This window comes from Pavona decussata, unplaced genomic scaffold, assembly GCF_977016875.1.
Source record: "Pavona decussata unplaced genomic scaffold, jaPavDecu1.1 SCAFFOLD_48, whole genome shotgun sequence".
NCBI lineage: Eukaryota > Metazoa > Cnidaria > Anthozoa > Scleractinia > Agariciidae > Pavona > Pavona decussata.
The window spans coordinates 99,885-120,855 of record NW_028145470.1 but is presented as its reverse complement, the minus strand read 5'-3'; the positions used below and the strand labels follow the sequence as shown (position 1 = coordinate 120,855).

Below are 20,971 nucleotides of genomic sequence, written 5' to 3'. Positions count from 1 at the left end.
TTCCAGTGCCAATCGTATTCTTTTTAGTCCAAAACGTTACTTCTTCGCACAAATCCTACAGTTTTGAGTCCAAAACGCTACTTGTTCAGTGCAAATCCAACTGTTTCAATCCAAAACGTTACTTTTCCAGTGCAAATCGTACTGTTTCAGTCCAAAACGTTACTTCTGCATACAAATCCTACCGTTTTTGAGTCCAAAACGTTACTTCTGCATGCAAATCCTACCGTTTTGAGTCCAAACCGTTACCTTTGTGTACGTCCGTCACGTTTTGAGTCCATAACGTTAATCATGGGTTACCTTTTTATGTCGTTCAACATTTTTTAAAGACCATTTCAATGATGCTGAGTGCACACCTGTGTATTTTAATTCATTTAACTCACATTTTAAATTTAAATTAAATAAAATGATAAAAAAAAAGTGACTGTACAATGTACTAGTTAAATACTTAAGCAATGAATGTCTTTACTTGAGGCATCCTTAAATACAGCTTACAGCAACACACTACCTTAAGAGACTGTAAATGTTATGTTTAATATTTTCTGAATACACACCATTTGCATTTGGAGGCTTTTTCTTTTCTATCATTTCGAGTTTTGAAGGTGAATTTCAAAGTGTGAAACGAAACACGCGCGGTTGGAGCTCAGGTAGGAGATATCAGCAGTCTAACAAAACCCGTGCCCTACAAGCGAGCCGCTGCAGGCCTCAGTAAGCGTCCAGCGCAATAATATTGTCTATTGCTCACCCATTGAAAACCAGGGCCTTGCAACATTAAGTATGGCAACAACATATCAGTACCTAGGAGTTACCTAATAGGAAAGTAACATAACTTGTTTGATTGGTGAAAGCCTTGGATGGCGATTTTTGGTGCGTTGTTTATACTGTTACGATATTTATCTCTGTTCTCTACTATGACCGGTCAAACGTAAACAGCCAGCAGCGCGACTTCCTAATCCCGGCCCTTGAAATTCCTATCAGTAAATAACGTTCTTACGCACAAAGTTTGCAAAGAAAACATTGTAAGAAACGAAAGAAAAGCGAATTTCACGGCGGCCAATTTTTCAGAAACAAGACCTGGCTTTAAAGTGAAAAAATTGCACCTTTTCTTGTTTATCCGGTGCACTGAAAATCATGGCAGAAAATACGCAAAATCCTCACAGTTGACCGCGGTTCTGTTGCGAGCCATCCGCACCATATTGTTACACTTGAGTAGCATTTCGCAAAACGTAATAAATAACCATGAAAATTACATGGAATAATAACTCATGCGCAAAACATGCAATCGAACCAGGACCAAAACGTTTGCGGTACTTAATTTATCCAATGGAATGTTTCGTTTTCTTTTGCTAGGAAACTAAATAAGTTACACAAACTGAAAAGAAATTATCATTTTGCTGAGGTAATTCCTAAATCGAATAAATACTACAACAGTTTCAAAGCTATTCTTGTGTTCAGTTAACAAGTCATGCATCCACATGTCCTCTTCACAGACGTCCGTTCCTCCGCATGCTGTTCTTTAGCGAAGTTAATGAAAACCTGTTAAAGGTATACACACATTGTTAAGGCCAAGTAATACGGGAAACATTTTCTTTCAACATGTCGCACAGCAATGTTGAATTGCAAGTTGCGATTGCTTGTTGCCCTTATTACAACATCCGCGCGCAAGAAATTTTCACGTTGCAGAAAGTAGAAACAGCGTCTAGTTTCTACCACATAAAAATTTCTTCCGACAGAGAGAGAGAGAGAGAGAGAGAGAGAGAGAGAGAGAGAGAGAGCTGACTGTTTAACAGGTCGGTTGAATCAGTAAAAGGTTTTTTTTAGCACTTGCACACAGCTCTTAAATCTGACTACAGTATGCCCAAATTAGACACTGTAAAGGAGATGCAGATGTGTTCTGTCTGTTAAGTTGGTAATACAGTATCAAGGTAGGTGGAGGCGAGCTAGGGACACAGGAAACCCATGCAATTCGGATTGATGAAGTAACTAGCCTATCCATTACAAGGGTATCCCTTCCAACAGATTTCACCAACGATTCACGAGTATCCATATGTCCACATTTACAACGGGAGAGAAACAATTGAGGCAAACTCTTTGAAAATAACGACGACAGAAAACAAGGAAACCACCGATGTTCATATTAAAGGTGCCATGCATGAGCCACAGGATACCATCTTATACTAACATGCACAGTGACCCAGTGTTTACCTGTTCCAGAGTAGTCTGACTAACACTGTAGTCCACAATGTTCAGAGCAGTCCTGTTTCGCTCAAGCTGTCCAAAGATGTACGACCAACTTAAACCCTCGGTTTCCACCTGGAAGTGAAGAACTCCCTGGAAAAACAAGAACAAAGCTAAAATGAGTGTTTGAAGTTGAAGAGTAATTAGAATTTATGGGTAAGCTTAAGCCCGACATGATTTCAGTTGACATCATTTGGGAAGGAAAAGGTACAAAACGTCGGCATCAAATGGAAACGCGTCATACCGGCCCAATGGAGCAGAATTCTTTCTAAGAAACTTTTGAATTGAAAAGAAAGCTTGTGTGCTGGGAAAGATCCGCCATATAATTAATTCAAGTGACTGGTTCCACTGTTTACGGAGGACGCACGCGATTGGCGTGACTGTATCAAAATAGCGGCTGCAACCACGTCACGGAAGATGTTCGTGTCGCAGACGACAAAAAAATCCTCTTTCGACAATGATAAAAAACGAGCGACCTCGAACAGTGCAGTAAGGTGTTATTTTGTTTAGTTTAATGCATTCGCCACAACAATTACAATAATAATAATACTAATACTAGTAATAATAATAAAATTAAACATATATTAACCAATAACAAATAAATCAAGAGTGAGTGGGGGGGGGGGGGGGTGTGGCAGGAGAAAGGAACGGAAACTTTCGTTTCAATTGTGACTGAACTCCCTCAAAGTAAGATAATCTACAAATTACAAAATAGTAAAACAGAATGCTACCATCTTTACGTCCCCCACTACTGTGGAATGCTGATACAACTATTTCATGCTGATCATAGCCAACATGATTTTAGCAGCGAATTAATGGACTTGATTGGGGGTGCAACTGAGATTCCATCCTGCAACCTTCCTTGGGCAATATCCTTTAAACAGAGGAGTAACTTACATTATGGTTTTCCAGAAGTCTTGCTCCAGCAAAAGTTTGCGCAACAAAGTTCTGTGCATTTGTCACAGCTTCCATCAGTCCCCTGTCAAACAACAGCACCTGACCAGGAGCAGCCTGGATCTGAGAATATGGAGGAGGCATTGGAACGACAGTAGGTTTAACATCTCTGCTACTGACGTCTGCGGAGCCACCAACACCTGAAGAACAAGATTTGTAGACGGTCATTCTGGACTTAGAATTTACATTACATAACGTACGTCGTGGATTGCAAGAAGACGTAACATTGTTTTATAACAGGGAAAGGAAACAGTTCTTTTTAATCACTTAATGGACACAAATGCAAAAGACAGTTTGAGGGGATTACCAAGTACTTATCGAAACAATCAAAACCTGCTAAAGTTCCTCTGGTACAGGCAAAAGGTTATGTGAACGCGTGCGCAAATGCCTAGCAGGTTTGCAGCTAACTTGAATTTCAATGAATGCGCGAGGTGCAAAACTGGTCTTCGTGTCGGCACAAATACTCATCAGTCCTGTACTATTCTTTACACACTGAATGGGGTTTCCTTTGAATTAAGCGGACGTATACAGTAAAATACCGGATATAAGAACCTGTGGGCTGCACTTACATGGTACATAAGGAAGGGACCACACCCACATTTAACTAGTTGTTGGACCAGTAACAAGTACCTTTTCCTCTTAAGAAAATAAAAACTTATTAGAACTTAAATACACTCTGTAGCTACATACCTCGTTAATCGAATAACGTATATAGCCTGGAAAAATGCTAGAATCATATTTGCAGGTTTTTACTGTATCGATCTTAAAACGTGTTTTACTGACACTCAATAAAGGAGCAAATTTGACAGCAGACATGTTTAACCTGCATTAAGGGGGAAGTGTAATTCTATTTAACAATTAGATTATGAGCTCGAGATTTCTATCGCGTGATAGCTGATGAGGGCGCAGCCCGAATCAGGTATCATGCATAGAAATCGAGAGCGAATAATCTAATTTTTTTAGTATAAATCTACTAGTCGTTCAAAACTAAACAAGTAAATTATCTATACCTTCATCGCAGGCACTTCGGAAATGCAACGAAGCGGCCGCCATTTTGTTGAAAACCGCTTCTCACTATCTATCACAGAATAGATAGCGAGTAGCGTAGCCAATCAGAGAACGGCATTCGTGATAGAACACTAGTAGATTTATACTAATCATAATTAGTATAAATCTGCTAGCGTTCTATCACGAATGCTGTTCTCTTATTGGCGATGCTAAATACTATCTATTCTGTTAAAGATAGTGAGTGGAGCGTGGTCTGACCTATTTAAATCATTATTCAATAAAAACGTGAACCTGTCTTGTTGTTAAGTAGCTTTGCCTCACCTCCAATAAGCGGCTTCTGAGGTTCGTTGACCTCAGGTAGTTCAGCATTAACCGCTGGATTCGTGTACACCATAGCAGAGGGTGCATTACCAGCAGGCACACTGGGGGGGTGGGGCAGGGAATCCATTTGCTACAGGCTGAGAGTTCATGGGGGGGCCGCTTGCAACCTTGATCATAAGAGTGTAGCCTGTGCCATATCTGCAGTAACAAGCAGTTCATCAACATTACATTTATTTAGTAATTTAGGATTTCATCCATAGACTCCACTTATGTCCAGAAATGCACCTAACCCTGAATTTGGGTACTTTATATAAGACAGACCTTTTTGTCATTTTCATTTGACTTCATGTTTGACAAAATCATTTGTGTTGTGGTAAGAATTAAGGTAAGAGGACACCTTGTGATGTCTATCATACAGTTTATGCATCTCATTAGCGTGATTTCTGGACATATTTCATACTCAATCACAAGTTAGGGTCCCCTTGTACTGCATAATAAAAAAAACACAGAAATAGGCTCCTTTCGATATATTAAATTCAGCTTGACAATGAGCCCAAGAAGACACAAACAAAGACAATTGAATAATCATGTTTATTCAGTTCTGTTGTTTGTGTCCTCTGAATCTCGATATGAAGTTGAATTTTAATATTTCGAAAGAAGCTTATTGCTTTCCGTTGAGTGGTCACATGACTCATACCTGCTCTTGAGGTGTTGAGTGGATCCCAGACATTTGAACTTTCCGTTCACCATGATCGCCAGCCTCGTACACAGAGCCTCGCACTCCTCCATGCTAAAATAAAAACAGAGTAAAATAATTAATGCCCTTTTAAAAAAAAATACATCAACTTTATGGTTGAGGTAGTAGGCAGTTTACTGGAGGCGCCTGTGATGCTTGTTCTACGTAAAAAAAAAAAAGAAGTAAGCAATATTAAAGTTGAGTACTGTAGACAATAAAAGGATCAAAACTGGCGATGCTTGACCAAACTCCTAACCCTTTAAACCTTAACAGTGATCAGCATCAAATTTCTCCTTGTACATAATATCAATGCTAGTTCAATCCCTGAGGTCATGAAAATTAAGGATATGATCACTCAAGGTGACTTTTCTTGATGTTATAATAACTTCTCCACAGTACGTTTATAAGAAAAGTATGGGGACAAGATAAGCGAATTTGTTCTTTGATATTAGGGTTTAAAGAGTTAATTAATAACCAAAAACAACAGGGTTAAAAGAACTGATCAGTTCAGTAACTGACCATATACCATTAACCTGGGTTTGAAGATTGTTAAGTTGTCAAATGCCATTATTACAAACATTATCAGGAGCCATGTCAAATGCCATATTACATTCCTTTTCAGGAGTGGTCTCGCACTGTTTACTCTATACACCTTTTCAAATACTGAGAATAGTCGTGCATTTTTTTACCATAACAAATGATAAATGGTTTCCAGCGATGTCAATGGCGAGTAAGTGTTTTAGACCAAAGAAACAAACCAATGAGTCAAGTCACTTACAAATCTATGATCCTAAACTATCCTGCAAGACTGATGAGATGTGCTATAAATCGCATATACTACAAGACGTGTACCTGTGAGAGGTGAGCACAATTGACCGGCCTCCTTTCATGACAGTCATCAGTGAATCCCACAGAAAACGGCGAGCTACAGGATCCATACCAGTAGTGGGTTCGTCCTAACACAAAGCAAGTTCAACATTCAAATTCTCCTTAATCACTTTTGAATCTGTTGTACTACTTTGGTAAAGTTGCCATGGCAGCAACCCTTGTAAGCAGTAGTTTGTTAGATGCGTTGCTAATTTCCGCCAGGTAAACCTATTCCATATAGTGACCGATCCATATTAGCAAAACAGTGTCAAATGTGACGTTACACGCTTAACTGGGATGGTTGCGAGAAAAACGGTTTATCCTAAACCTAACAATGTAGCAATTGACTCTATCCAGTTTTCTTACACGGACAATTTTTACTAAAAAAATACTGGATTAACCATCAATAAACAGACGGAAAAGAAAATAATAAGAACTCTCACCACCTAGACAGCATCTCTTTGCACTCTACATTTTTTTGTCGACGCTTGCTAGTAGGCAAGCCACTTTAGAACGGGGTTTAACGTCAATACGACAAGGTTCATTAGAAACAACTAACTTTGTCCCTACTGTCAAGGGGTCCCCAAGGGGTCCCTGCATTTGGAATCTGACGGTAGTTTGAAAATGTCATTAACGTTTATACATTAACAACCTTAAGACTATCTTAATGTGATTAACACTTGTTTAAATTTATCCTAATCAACTTTAAACATGTATAATTTTGTTTTGACACTATAGGGAGAAAGTGAAGTTAAATTAGCTGTAGTAGTATCAGTTACTGTTTAACTCACCAAAAACACAATGGGAGGATTTCCAACCAGTGCAATAGCAGTGCTTAGTTTTCTTTTGTTTCCACCACTGTGAATTGAAAATAATTAAATATTGAAATACTTATGTAAAAAAAAAACCACATGCTTACTTGGCCTGTAAAACAAGCACTATGTACATTTTTAAAAATCCTCAGCAGCCTTTTGCTTCATTTCGCTTACAAAAACGCCAAAAATATAAATGGTCGCCTACTTCTCAAAATGACCTGCTTTTTCTGCAACTGGCAGACCTGTCTTCCAAATTTGGGCGGAATTTGCAGAAATGACAGACCACTCCCACAAATAGAAAAATTGCATTTCATAATTCACAAGTTCACCGGTTTTAACTCCCAGCGCAAATGAGCAACTACGTATAACGTAACCAATGGTTACATTCTGCACCTTAGAATTAGCGTGTTATTGCACAGCACAGTAAAAATTTAAAACCCTTGTCAAAGATTTGTTTACAACAGTTGACAACGTCATCATAACCAATCCACTTGATAGATCAAGGAAATTGCTTCAGGTAAATTATGCATATAACAGCATCTACAGTAGCTTAACGTTTTCAGTTCTTGGAAAATACTGCTAGAATAAAGTCTTTATCTAATCAATCTAGCTATGTTGGTTTAGCTATTTTAAAAAGATATTCTACTTCGCATCCAGTAGGAATTCATGTGGTAAGGTAACCAAGCCATTTTTGGTTCGTTCCCATACAAGCCCTCGAATTCAGTGTAAGGACGGTGCCTACTAATTGAAAAGTATTTTGGCGTGGTTTATGCATATGCGGGAAAAGAGGATCTTAGCAAGTGTTAATGAAATCCAAAAAGAAAATTGGGGCTGAAACTTAATTATCTCCGAAAAATACGTGGTTACCACTTATTTTCTTTTTTGATTTTAATAATACTTGCTAAAATCTTGTTTTCCCGCATTAGTAAGCACCGTCCTTAAGAAATGAGAGCTTCTCGAACCATCCTGTGATGCGCTAAACGTATGCGCATGAGCAAAGGAGGCACCGTGAATAACAATGACATTACTCGCCTGTAGTCTCCACACAGTTTATCTGCCCACTTGGTCAGATTCAGATGTTCAATCGTTCCCGACACCACGTCTTTGATTTTGTCTGGCCGTACACCGCGGAGATTCGCGTACATCGTCAGCATTTCACGGCCAGTCAGACGTTCAATGAGGGCGTCAAACTAATGACAAAAGCGACAAAAAGCACAATAAACTGATCTGCAAATAAAACATTGCTAAACATCACTGATACACAGTATCACAAAGAAAACGAAGAGCAACTTACTTGAGGGCAATAACCAATTCTCTGCTGAACCTTAAGATTGGAAAATACTTGTTAGCAAAAAGAATAAGTGAACTATTATAAGGGAGGGCTGTACAGAAAATGACAGCGGTACATACAGTTTATTAAGGGGACCATCAGCCTAGGGAAAAGGTTCTGTGTTAGTTGAAGATCGTAGAATTGAAGAATTGGGATTGAAGACTAAACTTGGCAAACAAAGGAACTCGAAAGGCAAAAGGTACATTTTGTGTTCCCAGACTTATCATTACAAACCTGTCTTATATTGGTTTGAATGTTGTATCCATCCAGAAAAGCTGTCCCTTCAGTAATGCTCAGATCTCTGGTTAACATGCTGAATGTTGTAGTTTTGCCTGCACCTAGAAATGCAGCAAAGAATCACTCACCAAGTATCAACACAACTCCGCTTTACCCTTACAACTCAGTGATTTTTCAAACAGCTGTGAGCCAGCAGACTCGATAAATAAACGACAATCAGGAATTCAGTACACAGTCGAATCTGTATTAAGCGGTCATTTGTCAAAGTCCCAAAACAAAAACGTCCCTTAATTAATGTTATTTTGGCCTCTAAATAAGCGATCATCTCTAGCGAGCGGTCGCGGTTACCCTTTACTTAGTCCCAAAGAGTTGTTTCTATTGTCTTGACCTGTTTTAAACTGTTACTTCGTGAAAGGAAACCACTCAAATACGGTAGCGAATAGCGTGCCAGGCGATTGAATTTCTAACGACCTACAATAGTGACCTTAGGATCTTGTAGTTAATGTTGTATTAGTTCGTTTCTATAGCATGGTCTCCTTTGTCATGTCATTTTATTGCTGCAGTTTCTTAACCAAGTAAGCGATTGTCTGAGTGCTTTTGTGCAAAAACTGTACACTAACTTATTAAATGTTATATAAATGTTGTTTTTATTGTGTTTGACGTGTATTCTGTGCAATCTGTATTAAGCGGTCACTTAGCCATTCCCCGGGGGTGACCGCTTAATACAGGTTTGACTGTATTTAATGTTTCCTTACCATTAATTCCCAGCAAACCAAAGCACTCTCCGCGAGGGATTCCCAAACACAGATGATCAACAGCAGTGACTTTTGTACCTCCATAGACCTGAACAGAAGAGCACGAACATTACGATAAGAACATCACATTACCCGCGTGAACACGGCTTTCGACAAATAAGGGCGGGCAAGTTTAGGAAGTTAAGGGTTGGGTAAAATGCTTAATGACGTAAACATTTCATTGGGTAGCGACAGAGGTGGGATTAACATTGGGGAAACTTTGGCACGTGCTCAGAGGCCCTGTGCTTCAAGGGACCGTGCAGCACTGGGGGCCATCTGCATCATTTGCAAACTTCCCACACTATTGGTTGAGAGAACAAAACAACAAACAACAAAACAATGCTCCTAGAGAATGAAGCTGCAGGTTATCAGGGTCCAGTGAAAATAGAGCTTTGAACAGGTGCAGCCCTACCAGTGGCAGTACAAAACAAACAGAAAACAAAGCTCTAAAATAAGAATACAGCCGTTTTACTTCAGCGCCTGCTATGCAACCTGTAATGATAACATGCTGAGTTGTAGTTCTCTCACCTTGGTCAAATCTTTCAACACAACAGACTGTTTCTGAAACTCTTCGGATGCCATGTCCTTAATACGCTTGCGCTCACTTTGGACATCCTCGTCCTGGTGAACAAAACATTCCATTTGGCTAATTATTATAACAATTTCTTTCTTTCTTTCTTTCTTTATTTCTTTATTTATTTATTTTTTTATATACATTATTTAAACAGAAATTCCAATTCAGCGTAGCTGGTTTAAATGGAGATCTGTATAAAATAATAAGAATAAATAATCAAATAAAGAAATGAAAGCAAAAGTCATTCAAAGATCGGGAGTTCATGAAGGTGAGAAATTAACCAAGGTGATTTAGATGTTTCTTGACTCTCAGTTTAAAACTAGTGAGAGACTGATCATGACGTAAGTTACGAGGAAGAGTGTTCCAGGATTTGGCGGCATTGTACTTAAAAGATGTTTGAAATTTAGTAGTCTTGGCAAGAGGCAGGCGAATAAGGTCTTTGTTCCTAGTGTTGTAGTTATGGATCTGCTCCGAGGAGTGGAAGTCATCTAGCAGATAAGCTGGGGCCAAGCCATTGACACACTTATAGACCTGTATGCACTTTTGGTATTCTCTGCGGCATTGAAGGGATGGCCACTTCAATGCTTGCTGTATATCGGTATCAGTAGCCTTGCGACCCGCAATTATTCCCGCAGCTCGCTTGAGAAGACGGTCAAGGTAGATCTTGTTTCCCTGACCCCAACCATCCCACACAACGCAACAGTAGTCGAATAACGGTAGAACCATAGCATTAAACAGAGTAATGCAAGCTTCTTTTGGGATGACTTTCCGGGATCTACGAAGCATTCCAAGGCGGGACGAGATTTTATTTCCGATATGATCAATGTGTTCGTTCCAATTTAGGCAAGGATCAAGAAACACGCCCAGATATTTAAATTTGTATACCCTTTCAAGATCTGTGTCATTAACACTAACTGCGTATGACTGGACTGAGCTCAATTTTTGGTGAGTTCCCAAAAGCATAACTTTGGTCTTCGAGTGATTTAACATGAGATAGTTTTGGTTCAACCATCCGACAACGTGGTCGAGGTGTTGGGACAAAGCAGCCTCAATAGCTTGCACAGAGCTGCTTTCAAAAAACAACAGGGTGTTGTCAGCGTAAAGATGGACTTTACAGTACTTTGTAACTGATGGTAGATTGTTAATATACATTATGAACAATAGAGGTCCCAAGACAGACCCCTGGGGCACACCATATAATATGGGTTCAGCGTCAGATTGCATGCCATTAATGATAACACTTTGGGTTCTATTAGTAAGATGCAAGACATTCCAACTCTTCCACTCCAGAGAGAACTGTAGTTTTCAGTGTGTTATTCGAGTCTGCGCATGAAATCCCCACGTTGTAAAAGGCGGTTCTAAATTTGGCTCTGTGGATGAAACCCTTCAACACTCTCACTGAAATGAAAGTAATTGATCGAGTTACTTTTTTATTTTCGTCCTGTAAGTCGGTAATTAGGACCCTTGTTAAAAAATTTAAAACCGAACTATTTGGCAGTCTCATTGACAAGTTCAAAACGTAAAAAAGGATATCTTGGGTTGTTTGACTTAATGTTCCGTTCAACTGTTTATTTCCAGTTTCAGTGTCAAGCTTGTCATGTACCTCATTGCTCTGCTGTTGTGACTGGAATGTTCCAGCAGGTGTATTTAACCTGGCGCCAATAAAGAAGTTCACCTGGATAAATACAACACCATTGTACATTAGTCTCTTAATTCACTTGAAAATTGTTGTTCTTAATTATAACACATCGATTAATAGGTCATTTTACAGTTCTGTACTAAGTGACCTGGCCTTGGATTGTAAGCGAGGCTAGGGGTGACCTTGTTTTGATACAGACCTCACTGCTTTTCATATGTAGATCATGCTGTTCTTATGCTAACTAGTTTGCATTTACACATCAAAAGCAGTGAGCTCTGTATGAAAACAGGGTCACCCTCAGCCTCGCTTCCAATACAAGACCAGGTCACTAAGCACACAACTGTAAAAGAGCCTATTTCCACCCGCTCTAACTGGACGAAACACGTCACAAGGTACAACATTGCACAACGGTTATCAAGTGATAACATTTGTCCGCTTCAATCCCCTCTCAAAATTTCACAGGTTCCCTCTCGGCCAACCGTTCATTTTTTGGAAAATATTTCAACCTTGGGCATGAATTTTTCCTCCGATATAACAGCCGCCTGAAATGGTTTATTTAACTAAATGGATTCTAACTTGCTAAGAAAGTGAGAAGAGTGTTGATAAAATAATTTTCGGGAGAATTTGTCTAAGGTTTTCCTCATCCACTGCAGAATAAAGAGCTCGGTCAGACCTCTACACAACCTACTGTCTGTGTTATTTTGTCTCGGCGATTTCGTCTTTTCGTCTCCTTTTTGGCCGACTTGAGATTTTTAACCCCTAGCTATGGTAGCTATAAAAATACAGTGTTTTGCTTTGTTGCAATTCAACAGAAGCGAGTCTTACGGCCTGCTGATGAAATGTATTTACCATTTGTCATTTGACGTGTTCATTTTAGGCATGGAAAACCGACAAATATGGAAACTGGTCTTAATATAAGAAAACTTGTCTAAAATGAATCCGGTGAAGGAAGCGTTTTTCTCAAATCAGTATCTCAATTATTCTGTCTAAAACAAAGACAGAAACAGTGACTGCCAATATTTCACATTTAAGTAACCCGCCCAGCGAACGGATAATTGACCATGAACGCGATTCATCCAACAAATAATAATCTGCTATAAGGTTAAGTTGTCCTCACCTCAACCAAAAGTACCAAAATGAGAGCACAAGTCCTTCCACAAACATAAAGAGCGCCATTTGACCGATCCCTGGGCGCTCCCAATCCAAGGCATTGTCCGTGTAGTTTATTTTTTGCGCTTGGCACACCATAGTCATCCTGTTAAAATATCATTAGAACAGTTACTTTAATCTGATCTAAAAAGCCATCAAGAGAAAATTTTAAATTTAATTTTGAAAAATATTTTAAGACGAAACGTTGCAAGGAAAAGGACTACACATAAGAACTACCTTGTACAGCATAACGAACAGCACCAACTACTTAAGAGTTAGAACCAAATTGTACAGCATAATAAAAAGTAAAACAAGAAAGTACTGTTCAGTAGCTTTTAATTCATTAGAATGGCTACACTTCAGATCACATTTCAATGGTACGATGAGTACACAGTGTCCAGTGGCTACAAAGCAGATCAACATGTATACTCTCCCTAAGTACTGTTCTCCATTCATTTCTTATCACATAGACCCTATGCAAAAAAGTATTCCTTTGTTTGCATTCAAATCAGACTTACTAACCTCGTTGTTGAGGGAAATTTGTTTCAACATCAAGATATTTTATCATTTAGTGATTATCTTTATTCTCATTACCTTCATGTTTAACCAAAAACTGATATTGTAAGGAGAAATTAGATGCTGATCACTATTGGGGCCTACACTGCTAATGTTGTACTTACTCTGTAGATTCAGTGCAGAGTTTCCGGTATCCATAGTTACTGTTCAAGTCCACAAAACTGTAAGCCAACCTGTAAGTACAATGTCGAGATCCTCAAACTGTGCCCTAGTATTCATCCTGGAATTTATTTATTTAACATTCTTTGCCCCCAATGTGTTATTACAATGAGATAATAAATGATTTTAATAAATGTAAAGTTTGAGATTTAGAAGGAGGTTGAAAGGAATAAGAATGAAAAATGAACTGGGGCGGTCTAATTTTTTTTATCACTCAGCAAAACACTTACGTATAAGTGGGGATCAGCATGAAGAAGCTTCCTCCTTCGTGTTTAGCGACGGCAATTGTAAAACAAACACTGTGATCAGCATTCCCTGTAAACAAACAGAATTGTTCAACGTCCACATCGAAATAAGTCATGTCACATACGAAATCCAGGGGTGTTTCTCTGACTAATTAATAATTCACAAAGAGAGATCAAACGCAATAATTACAGTGAAGGAAGTACTTCTCAGTGTTTGGAAATTGGATGAAACTCTTTGCATTAAACTTTTTGCAGAGTACGACACTGCAAACAAAGTTGAAAAACAATGCATAGTGGAGATTCTTTTGTTTCTTTCAATTTTAAGACTTCTTCAATTCTTTTACTTTCTTTTCTTCCTGTTTTGGGTGAATTTTGAAAGACATAGATACTGGTGATTTAGCACTTCACGTAAATTCTCTAACAACCGTTTTATCGATGAAAAGAGAAAGATAGTTACCAAGGGACTTTACACGGAAAGATTTTTTGCCTTAAAAGTTGCTATATGTAACATAGTGTAGGACAATTTTTAAAGAAGGAATTTCTTGCGGCAGACTCGATACAAGCTTTTTGTTTAAAACAAGCAAAACGTTGCCCCAACGAAATGTTACGTTAACTGTTGTCCACGCACTGTGTTGCGTTAAAAACCGCCGTCTGATTTCACTCATGATAATGGTTTTGTTTGTTTAAAGTCAAATTCAACTCTGTAGCACAAATATAACACAAATATTTGACCATTCTTTGATAACCTCACAGCCTTTCTCCTTGCTTGCAGATAGAACTTTCTTGGTGAGTGAACGTGCCACATGCCAAATGTCAAAGTAATGTGTGGTATGAATGCATACTTCCCTAATCCACTTAGCAATTCCTCTGTGGCGGTCGGAGATCAACACACTGATGGTCAAACCAAGCTGCTGCAGAAATCCGAAACTTCTCTTTGCTCCTTCAAGCTCTGTTTGTTGACTTCCACCAACCTCGTTTGACTACAAAAAGGTGTACAAAGGCTTACTATCATTGCAATATACACAAACAACATCCAACCTTAATTTTTAAGTAAAGGGGTTTCATAGAAAAGATTTCGAATTTAAAGGGGCTATGCTACCTTTTTGGTTTATCTGAAGATACCATGTAAGTGGCCTGTGTGTTGATATTGTATAACGTGCACTGTAGTCACTAACTTTCATACCTGAACAAGTTCAAAATGCACAACTTTCATTATGGTGGATGAAAACATGGTGTAGACTCCATACTTGGCTGAGTGGCCCATGGAGTCGAATCTCCCGTCACCAGACCATACCACGTCACTCATACTCTTTAAATTACTGACAAGGCCAGCTCTATACACTTCCCAGTGGCGGAACACAGTTGGAAACACAAATGACCGCTGGTGTTTAAAGAAGGTACGTGCTGAATAGCAAGACAGGCCCAGGTGCCGAAATACCAGCAGAATCTTACTAATCGAGGCTCCTGCCATCACAATGGCCAAACTCAGCAGAACATTACCTGCAAAAAAAAAAATAAAATAAAAAAAATAATAATTAATAATAATAATAATAATAATAATAATAATAATAATAATAATAATAATAATAATAATAATAATAATAATAATAAAGATGACAATGTGTGGTTCCAGAAAATATCCATACCCCCCCCACGGAGGATTTTTTCAATTTGACCCCCCACCCCCCATGAATTTCCGTTCCAGAGGGTCTCGCCGGACACCCCCCACCCCCTCGGAAATTCCTCGATTTTGCCACATGGTCCCCATACCCCCTGGAAAATTCCATAAACGAATAAATGCAAAAATTAAGTTATTTCTTTTTATTCTATCACCTTGCTCCTTTTATAAATCTCCAGCCGTTAAGTGTACACGTAGATTTTAAAAAACGTATTAATCGCAGAATAAATATTTTATCACGGTAAACTTTTAAATATGAACATTTAACTTGCCCTCATCACATTCGATACTAATTTTTATCGTGCATTGAAAATATATCGAAAAAAACATATTTGTTAGGTTCAGAATAAACTTGTTGGGCTATGAGGCGTCAGAGCGGTGTGATAAACTTTCAGAATTTTCCCTAAAATGAACACGGAAAAGTCTAGACAATATGCAAATACGACCTGTTAATATTGAAGTGTTAATTAACAAGCAAACGAAGCCTAAAATGTATCTCATAAAAGCTCATCACTAGATCAATCATTAAAGGAGACTTTCACTCACGAATAAAAAAAAGACTGAAGGTAAGGCGTTTAAACAATTTCCAGATGTTTTACACGGTTGACTTTTCAATTTATGCATTGTCAACACAACATACCAAATTACTCTACCCGCACGCTAACTCACCTCACGCGGTCTGTCAAATTCAAACCATGTGTCGCATGAGTGATCACAAAGTATTTTGAGATTTCATAGAGCAAAGGCTTTTTACGCGTACACCTGCAAAGGTTTTGCGATATTTTTTTTAAGCGGAATGATTTATCGGAAATAAATAATTCTACAGAAGGCCGAGACAGCTACCCTAATTAGCGCCACGTTTGGCCCGTTAAATACGGAAATGTCGCGCCTTTTTACTGTCGCAGAATAAAAAACTTTGTTTATTGATAGTAATCTTCCGCTATCGTTCGTGTGAAAAGCTGATTCAAACTTTGGAATTTGACACGCAAACATGCAACGTTTGATGATAAGCCAATTACTGAATTAGAACATGTTTTTTCTTCGCGTACATGTATTTCCGCTTTGATACAAGTAACAGTCGCTCTATTTCTTTTCACACACTTTCACTAGGGAGCCTGTTTGCAGGCACATCATTTGAATAACGCTAGGAAAAAAGGTATAATTACTTTTATTGAATTTTGCGGGAATGAACAGTGAACGGAAGTGCACTTTACCTCACTTCACATCTAATGCGAGGGGACTGGGGACAACTTTGTGGTCGGCCATTTTGTTTGTTTGTAATCCATATCGAACCAATATCTGCAACATGCTGCTCAGAAGCGCTGTCTTCCATATCCGAAGTCGAAACAATGACGAAAAAATATGAAAAGGAATCATTCATTATTTCTGCTTGTCAAAGTTTCAACTGTTTTGGCAATCGAATAAGCACAAAAGTATTTTTCGATTTGCACATTTTCAAAACGATTTCGAACCCCCTGGAAAGTAAACTGTTCGTGTAACCCCCTAACCCCTCGGAAATTTAGCGCTTTCAGACCCCCCTTCCCCTCGGAATTTCTGTGATCCTCCGTGGGGGGGGGGGGTATGGATATTTTCTGGAACCACACAATGATAAATTATGATGACAATGACTGAAAATATCTCGAAAAAGTAATAATGTGTAGTTACAATCTCCCTCCCCAAATATAAAGAACAGGAATTCCTGGGTGGGGGGGGGGGGGGGGGGGTTCTCAAAACCAATCATTGGAAGAAATGTGTGGAGTTGTATTGGAATTTCCATATATGGGCGGGAATACTTATAAAAATTGCCTTCCATTGGGGGAGTACTGTGTATGGATATTTTACACAATCCCTTTAATTACCTGCTGGGTATTTTCCATGTGGCATGTAACTTTGGGAATTCCACACATAGCCCTTAATACATTTTGAGCACTGTTGCTTCACTGTCACCATTGTGCCATTTTGTCGCATGCTAACTCGGGGATTTGCTGCTTTGCAGTTGAAGCAGAATAGCAGGAAAATCTTCAAGAGCATCTCATAAAATACAATAAATTTTGGCTGGTTGTAGAAGTTGTCTGGGGCATTTGGATCAATGCTGAAAAAAAAAATGTAATAAGAAAATAGCACATGCCACATTACTGAAAATCAATAATAATCACAATAATTGTAATAATAATAATACAGGTACATAATTATAGATAATATTCATACGGAACAAATTAGCATGAGAAGGAATTTGCAAAATAAGGTATTTACGCATTGTTATGAGCTGAACTATCAAAGACCTTTTATTATTATCCAATTGATATTTTTTTATTCAAAACAAAGAAGACTATTTGCTTTGGGGTATAAGGATCAAATACAATATTAAAATCACAGCACTCTTACTAGATGTCATTTTGATTTTCTGAAATGTCCTCCTCATCCTCAGTACCACCCTCTTCCTCTGTTGTTTCCCCAGCTGGGTGCCAATCGTCCTCCCCATTGCTGCCCTCATCTTCAGATTCTGTTCCAGTACTGGTCCAGACATAGTTTTCTGCTGAGTTATTTGGTCTGGGACTTTCCTGTTCTTCAGTTTCATTATCTGTTTCAAGTTCATTGTCTGGCATGTACTACAACAAAAACAAAACAAGATATATCAGTTGCAGGGGCAGTTTCTTTCTTATCTTAGTGTACAATGTGTTTGAGGGAACTACCCAGTAGTTAGATTTCATATAAAGGATATGTGTCTACGATATCAAACATGTCCTCGTGTTCTTTCAATTGTTCCATTGTAGTATTAGTAGCAGTAGCAGTGACAGCACTTGGTGGTAGTCGCCGTCGTCATAGAAATAGTACACCGTACTAGCACTTGTAGTATTACATGTACATCCTACTTGGCTTCTTAAAAAAACAAAAACAACAACTAAAACTGAGGCAAAAGTTCAACAAAACTCACATCTTCGAGCTCTTTGATGCTATTCTTCAGACTGGACACTTCCATTTGCAAATTGGACATTTTTGATTTCAGCCGACCATTCACTCTCTTTAAATTGTGGCACCTTGATTGATAACTGGCACACGCTTTACAGCTTTGGGCTGATGAAAGTGGTGTGCTCGCAACTGTACTCGATATACCCATCACAAAATTAGATGATGATGGTGTGCTAATGGGTATCTCATCATCGGCGTTTGAATGGGTATCTTCACATTCCACACCTTGAGAGGGGGTTGAGAAATGCGACTCTTGACTCTCTGAACATGATACTACAGTGACCTCAGAACATGGTACTGCGGTCCCCTCAGAACATGGTACTGCGGTCCCATCAGAACATGGTACTGCGGTCCCCTCAGAAAATGGTACTGCGGTCCCCTCAGAACATGGTACTGCGGTCCCCTCAGAACATGGTGCTGTTGTACTCTCGGGACACGGTGGTGTGGTGCATGTACTACTCTCTGGGGATGTTACTTTTCTTCGTTTTTCTGGTCTGCTTGATACACACACAGGCTGTAGTGCATCACGTTTCAGCTAATAGAAATACAACGAATAGTTTGTAACGTCATACATGTATTCGCAAATTGTGGATTAAAAATTGATTCTGAAAATTTCATCTGTTTAAACGCAGAAGTACATGTATCACTATGTAAGACTTACATTCTAAGTCCTTTCTTCAAAATAAATACTCTAAAATAAACCCTCACCTTCACCAAAAACACGTAATTTCACAATATCGATTATTCGAGTGAAGCGAAAGTTTATACTTGTATAAATATTAAAACACCTCTATTGGTTGTATAAGCATCATTTTGGGAATTAATTCTTACAATGTTTGAGTCAGAATCATGTATCAAAACAAAAACCTTTCTCGCAACAATATCGGCGACGGCGATCGCACAGAAGGTCGTGAAACAATGACCATGAGGTGTAAAAACAGAAGCATGAAACTTGTCTCATCTGTCGCTTACTTCGCTCGCTAAGTTCTTCTTGACCTGGTGGAGTAGTAGTATCCCTCGTTGGGATCGCGTCCTTTTTCAGGCAATACTTCACTTTCATCCCCGCGGCCTCCATGCTGCTTAGAACGGATAAACTGCGTTCATAACATGAATCCTCGAAATGAGCCGAACAGAGTGAAGTATATTTTGATGTCGGGTTCTTGAAATCATGCCTATGTCTACGGACAAACTGGACCCATTTGGCCCTCACAGCCGGATCAGCGGAAAATTGGTACATTCGTTTACCCGGGGTATACGATCTGTTTTGGCAGCTTTGCTGGTTTGGCGTACCAGCAACGCAATATCGCCCTCGATGCCTCTTTTCCTCCATATTGCGGGAACGAATTTGGCACCAAAGTGACGTCAGAGGTTGATATCACATGGTATTTTGGCCGCGCGATTCAAATACCATTTTTGAGAGTAAAATAGCACGACTTTAAAGGCTTGTAAAATCGTCATTTTTCAGCCTAGAGTTCTCCAACTTTGGAAACCTGCATTTTTTAAGGTAACCTTTAAAACTAAATAAAAACAATTTTCGGTTCATAGGCACTTTAAATTAGATGCCATGCAAATGTGCCTTACAACTTGAAGATTGGGCCTAAGAAATGATAATTTCTTAAATAAAAATTGTGTACGCTATAATGCAATTCAATTCATCAGGTATTTAGTTCAGGCTCAAATAATTTTTCCAGTGAGAAGTTCAGGACGATTGTTCTCTTTCGAGTATGGAAAAAAGTTACAGTCAAGAAAAGTTCTGTAAAATCTGTAGCCATTTGTATCTTTTTGGCAAGAGATGTAAACTTGCGGTTCTCAGTTTTGAAGTGAAAATACTATATCATTCTCAGTCTTCATTTTAAAATAAAAATATTGTTTCCTTACTAGTTTTAAAATGGGTTGTCAAGTCGGTCTAGGCACGATTCCTCATTGAAGAATTCAGGCCATTATTGAGTTTTTTGCTTAAATTTTTGCCTTTTGTGAAAAAGTGTATCGTCGTTGCGTTTACATTTTTTAACCATTTTAATTAAGATTTTTTTTGGTTTTGATTATTTTCGAGTCAATTTGAACACTTTTCTGAGGTTTTGGCCATGAAATCAAGAAATCCAAAATGGCGAACTCAAGGTGGCGGCTGGGAAGAATCAATCAAAATGATTGCCACATCATATGACCTTATTGTCCCATATTTTCAAAACTAAAGGAAACAGTTTGGCATTTAATTTACCCTCCAGGTTTCATTGTCATAGTGTCAATGATATTGAAGTGACGAGGGGAGCAATACAAAGTGCCCCTCAGGTTTAGGAACTCGAAGGAAAAAATCCTAGGCTGAACAGGGTTTGCAAAATCATTTGCAGGACATTCCTGAGTCTGGTTGCAGTTTAAATGTTTATCGTTGAAAATTCAGGCCATTTTGGAGCTTTTTGTTTGAATTCTGCTTTTTCAGTTTTCGGGAAAAGTTTGAATTTCAGAGACATGATTACTAAAGGCTGGTTTTCACTAGCGACGGAGTCGGAGTCGGAGTCGTAAGCGGAGTTGTAAGAGCGCTTATGACCTAGTGAAAATCAAAAATCGGAGTCGTAAGCGGAGTCATAAGCGCGACGGAATCGGAGTCAGAAGAATCAGAACGTTTCCATTTTCTTCCGACTCTGCTTACGACTCCGTCGCTTACGTTCCGGAATCGGAACGCTGTT

The 20,971-nt window shown here is 38.8% G+C and overlaps 2 protein-coding genes across 3 annotated transcripts; both read right to left on the bottom strand.

Annotated features, from left to right (window-relative positions):
- Window positions 1-341: 341 nt before the first annotated feature.
- LOC146481617 (phospholipid-transporting ATPase ABCA3-like) lies at window positions 342-12,689 on the bottom strand. The gene is made up of 14 exons (XM_085107636.1): window positions 12,628-12,689; window positions 11,475-11,546; window positions 9,826-9,918; window positions 9,259-9,346; window positions 8,501-8,604; window positions 8,231-8,260; window positions 7,969-8,126; window positions 6,913-6,979; window positions 6,107-6,210; window positions 5,216-5,308; window positions 4,519-4,716; window positions 3,133-3,329; window positions 2,203-2,328; window positions 342-1,533 (listed from the first exon to the last, which is right to left on the bottom strand). The coding sequence occupies exons 3-11, from the start codon at window positions 9,877-9,879 to the stop codon at window positions 4,605-4,607; spliced, it is 810 nt and encodes a 269-aa protein (XP_084963762.1). The 5' UTR covers window positions 9,880-9,918; window positions 11,475-11,546; window positions 12,628-12,689; the 3' UTR covers window positions 342-1,533; window positions 2,203-2,328; window positions 3,133-3,329; window positions 4,519-4,604.
- A 4-nt stretch (window positions 12,690-12,693) lies between these two features.
- LOC146481616 (uncharacterized) lies at window positions 12,694-19,642 on the bottom strand. Of its 2 annotated transcripts, XM_085107633.1 has the most exons (9): window positions 19,251-19,642; window positions 18,253-18,824; window positions 17,703-17,926; window positions 17,177-17,409; window positions 14,823-15,139; window positions 14,482-14,619; window positions 13,625-13,709; window positions 13,340-13,408; window positions 12,694-12,765 (listed from the first exon to the last, which is right to left on the bottom strand). In XM_085107633.1, exons 1-7 carry the CDS (start codon window positions 19,615-19,617, stop codon window positions 13,638-13,640), a joined length of 1,923 nt encoding a protein of 640 aa, XP_084963759.1. In that variant the 5' UTR covers window positions 19,618-19,642; the 3' UTR covers window positions 12,694-12,765; window positions 13,340-13,408; window positions 13,625-13,637. The 2 variants fall into 2 exon arrangements, with proteins under 2 accessions (XP_084963759.1, XP_084963758.1); XM_085107632.1 differs by lacking the exons at window positions 12,694-12,765; window positions 13,340-13,408; window positions 13,625-13,709 and having other exon boundaries at window positions 13,761-14,619; window positions 19,251-19,639.
- Between the last annotated feature and the right edge of the window lie 1,329 nt (window positions 19,643-20,971).

Excerpts from the sequence above, each read along its gene's own strand:
- LOC146481617 (XM_085107636.1), bottom strand. The coding sequence starts at position 9,879 with ATGGCATCCGAAGAGTTTCAGAAACAGTCTGTTGTGTTGAAAGATTTG. Across the intron at positions 8,127-8,230 it reads GAATTGGTTATTGCCCTCAA|TTTGACGCCCTCATTGAACG; the intron begins GTAAGTTGCTCT and ends TTTTGTCATTAG. Across the intron at positions 4,717-5,215 it reads ACTCAACACCTCAAGAGCAG|ATATGGCACAGGCTACACTC; the intron begins GTATGAGTCATG and ends TTGTTACTGCAG.
- LOC146481616 (XM_085107632.1), bottom strand. The coding sequence starts at position 19,617 with ATGGAGGAAAAGAGGCATCGAGGGCGATATTGCGTTGCTGGTACGCCA. Across the intron at positions 18,825-19,250 it reads TAGCGAGCGAAGTAAGCGAC|AGCTGAAACGTGATGCACTA; the intron begins AGATGAGACAAG and ends TGTATTTCTATT. Across the intron at positions 17,927-18,252 it reads GCATCAAAGAGCTCGAAGAT|TACATGCCAGACAATGAACT; the intron begins GTGAGTTTTGTT and ends TTTTTGTTGTAG.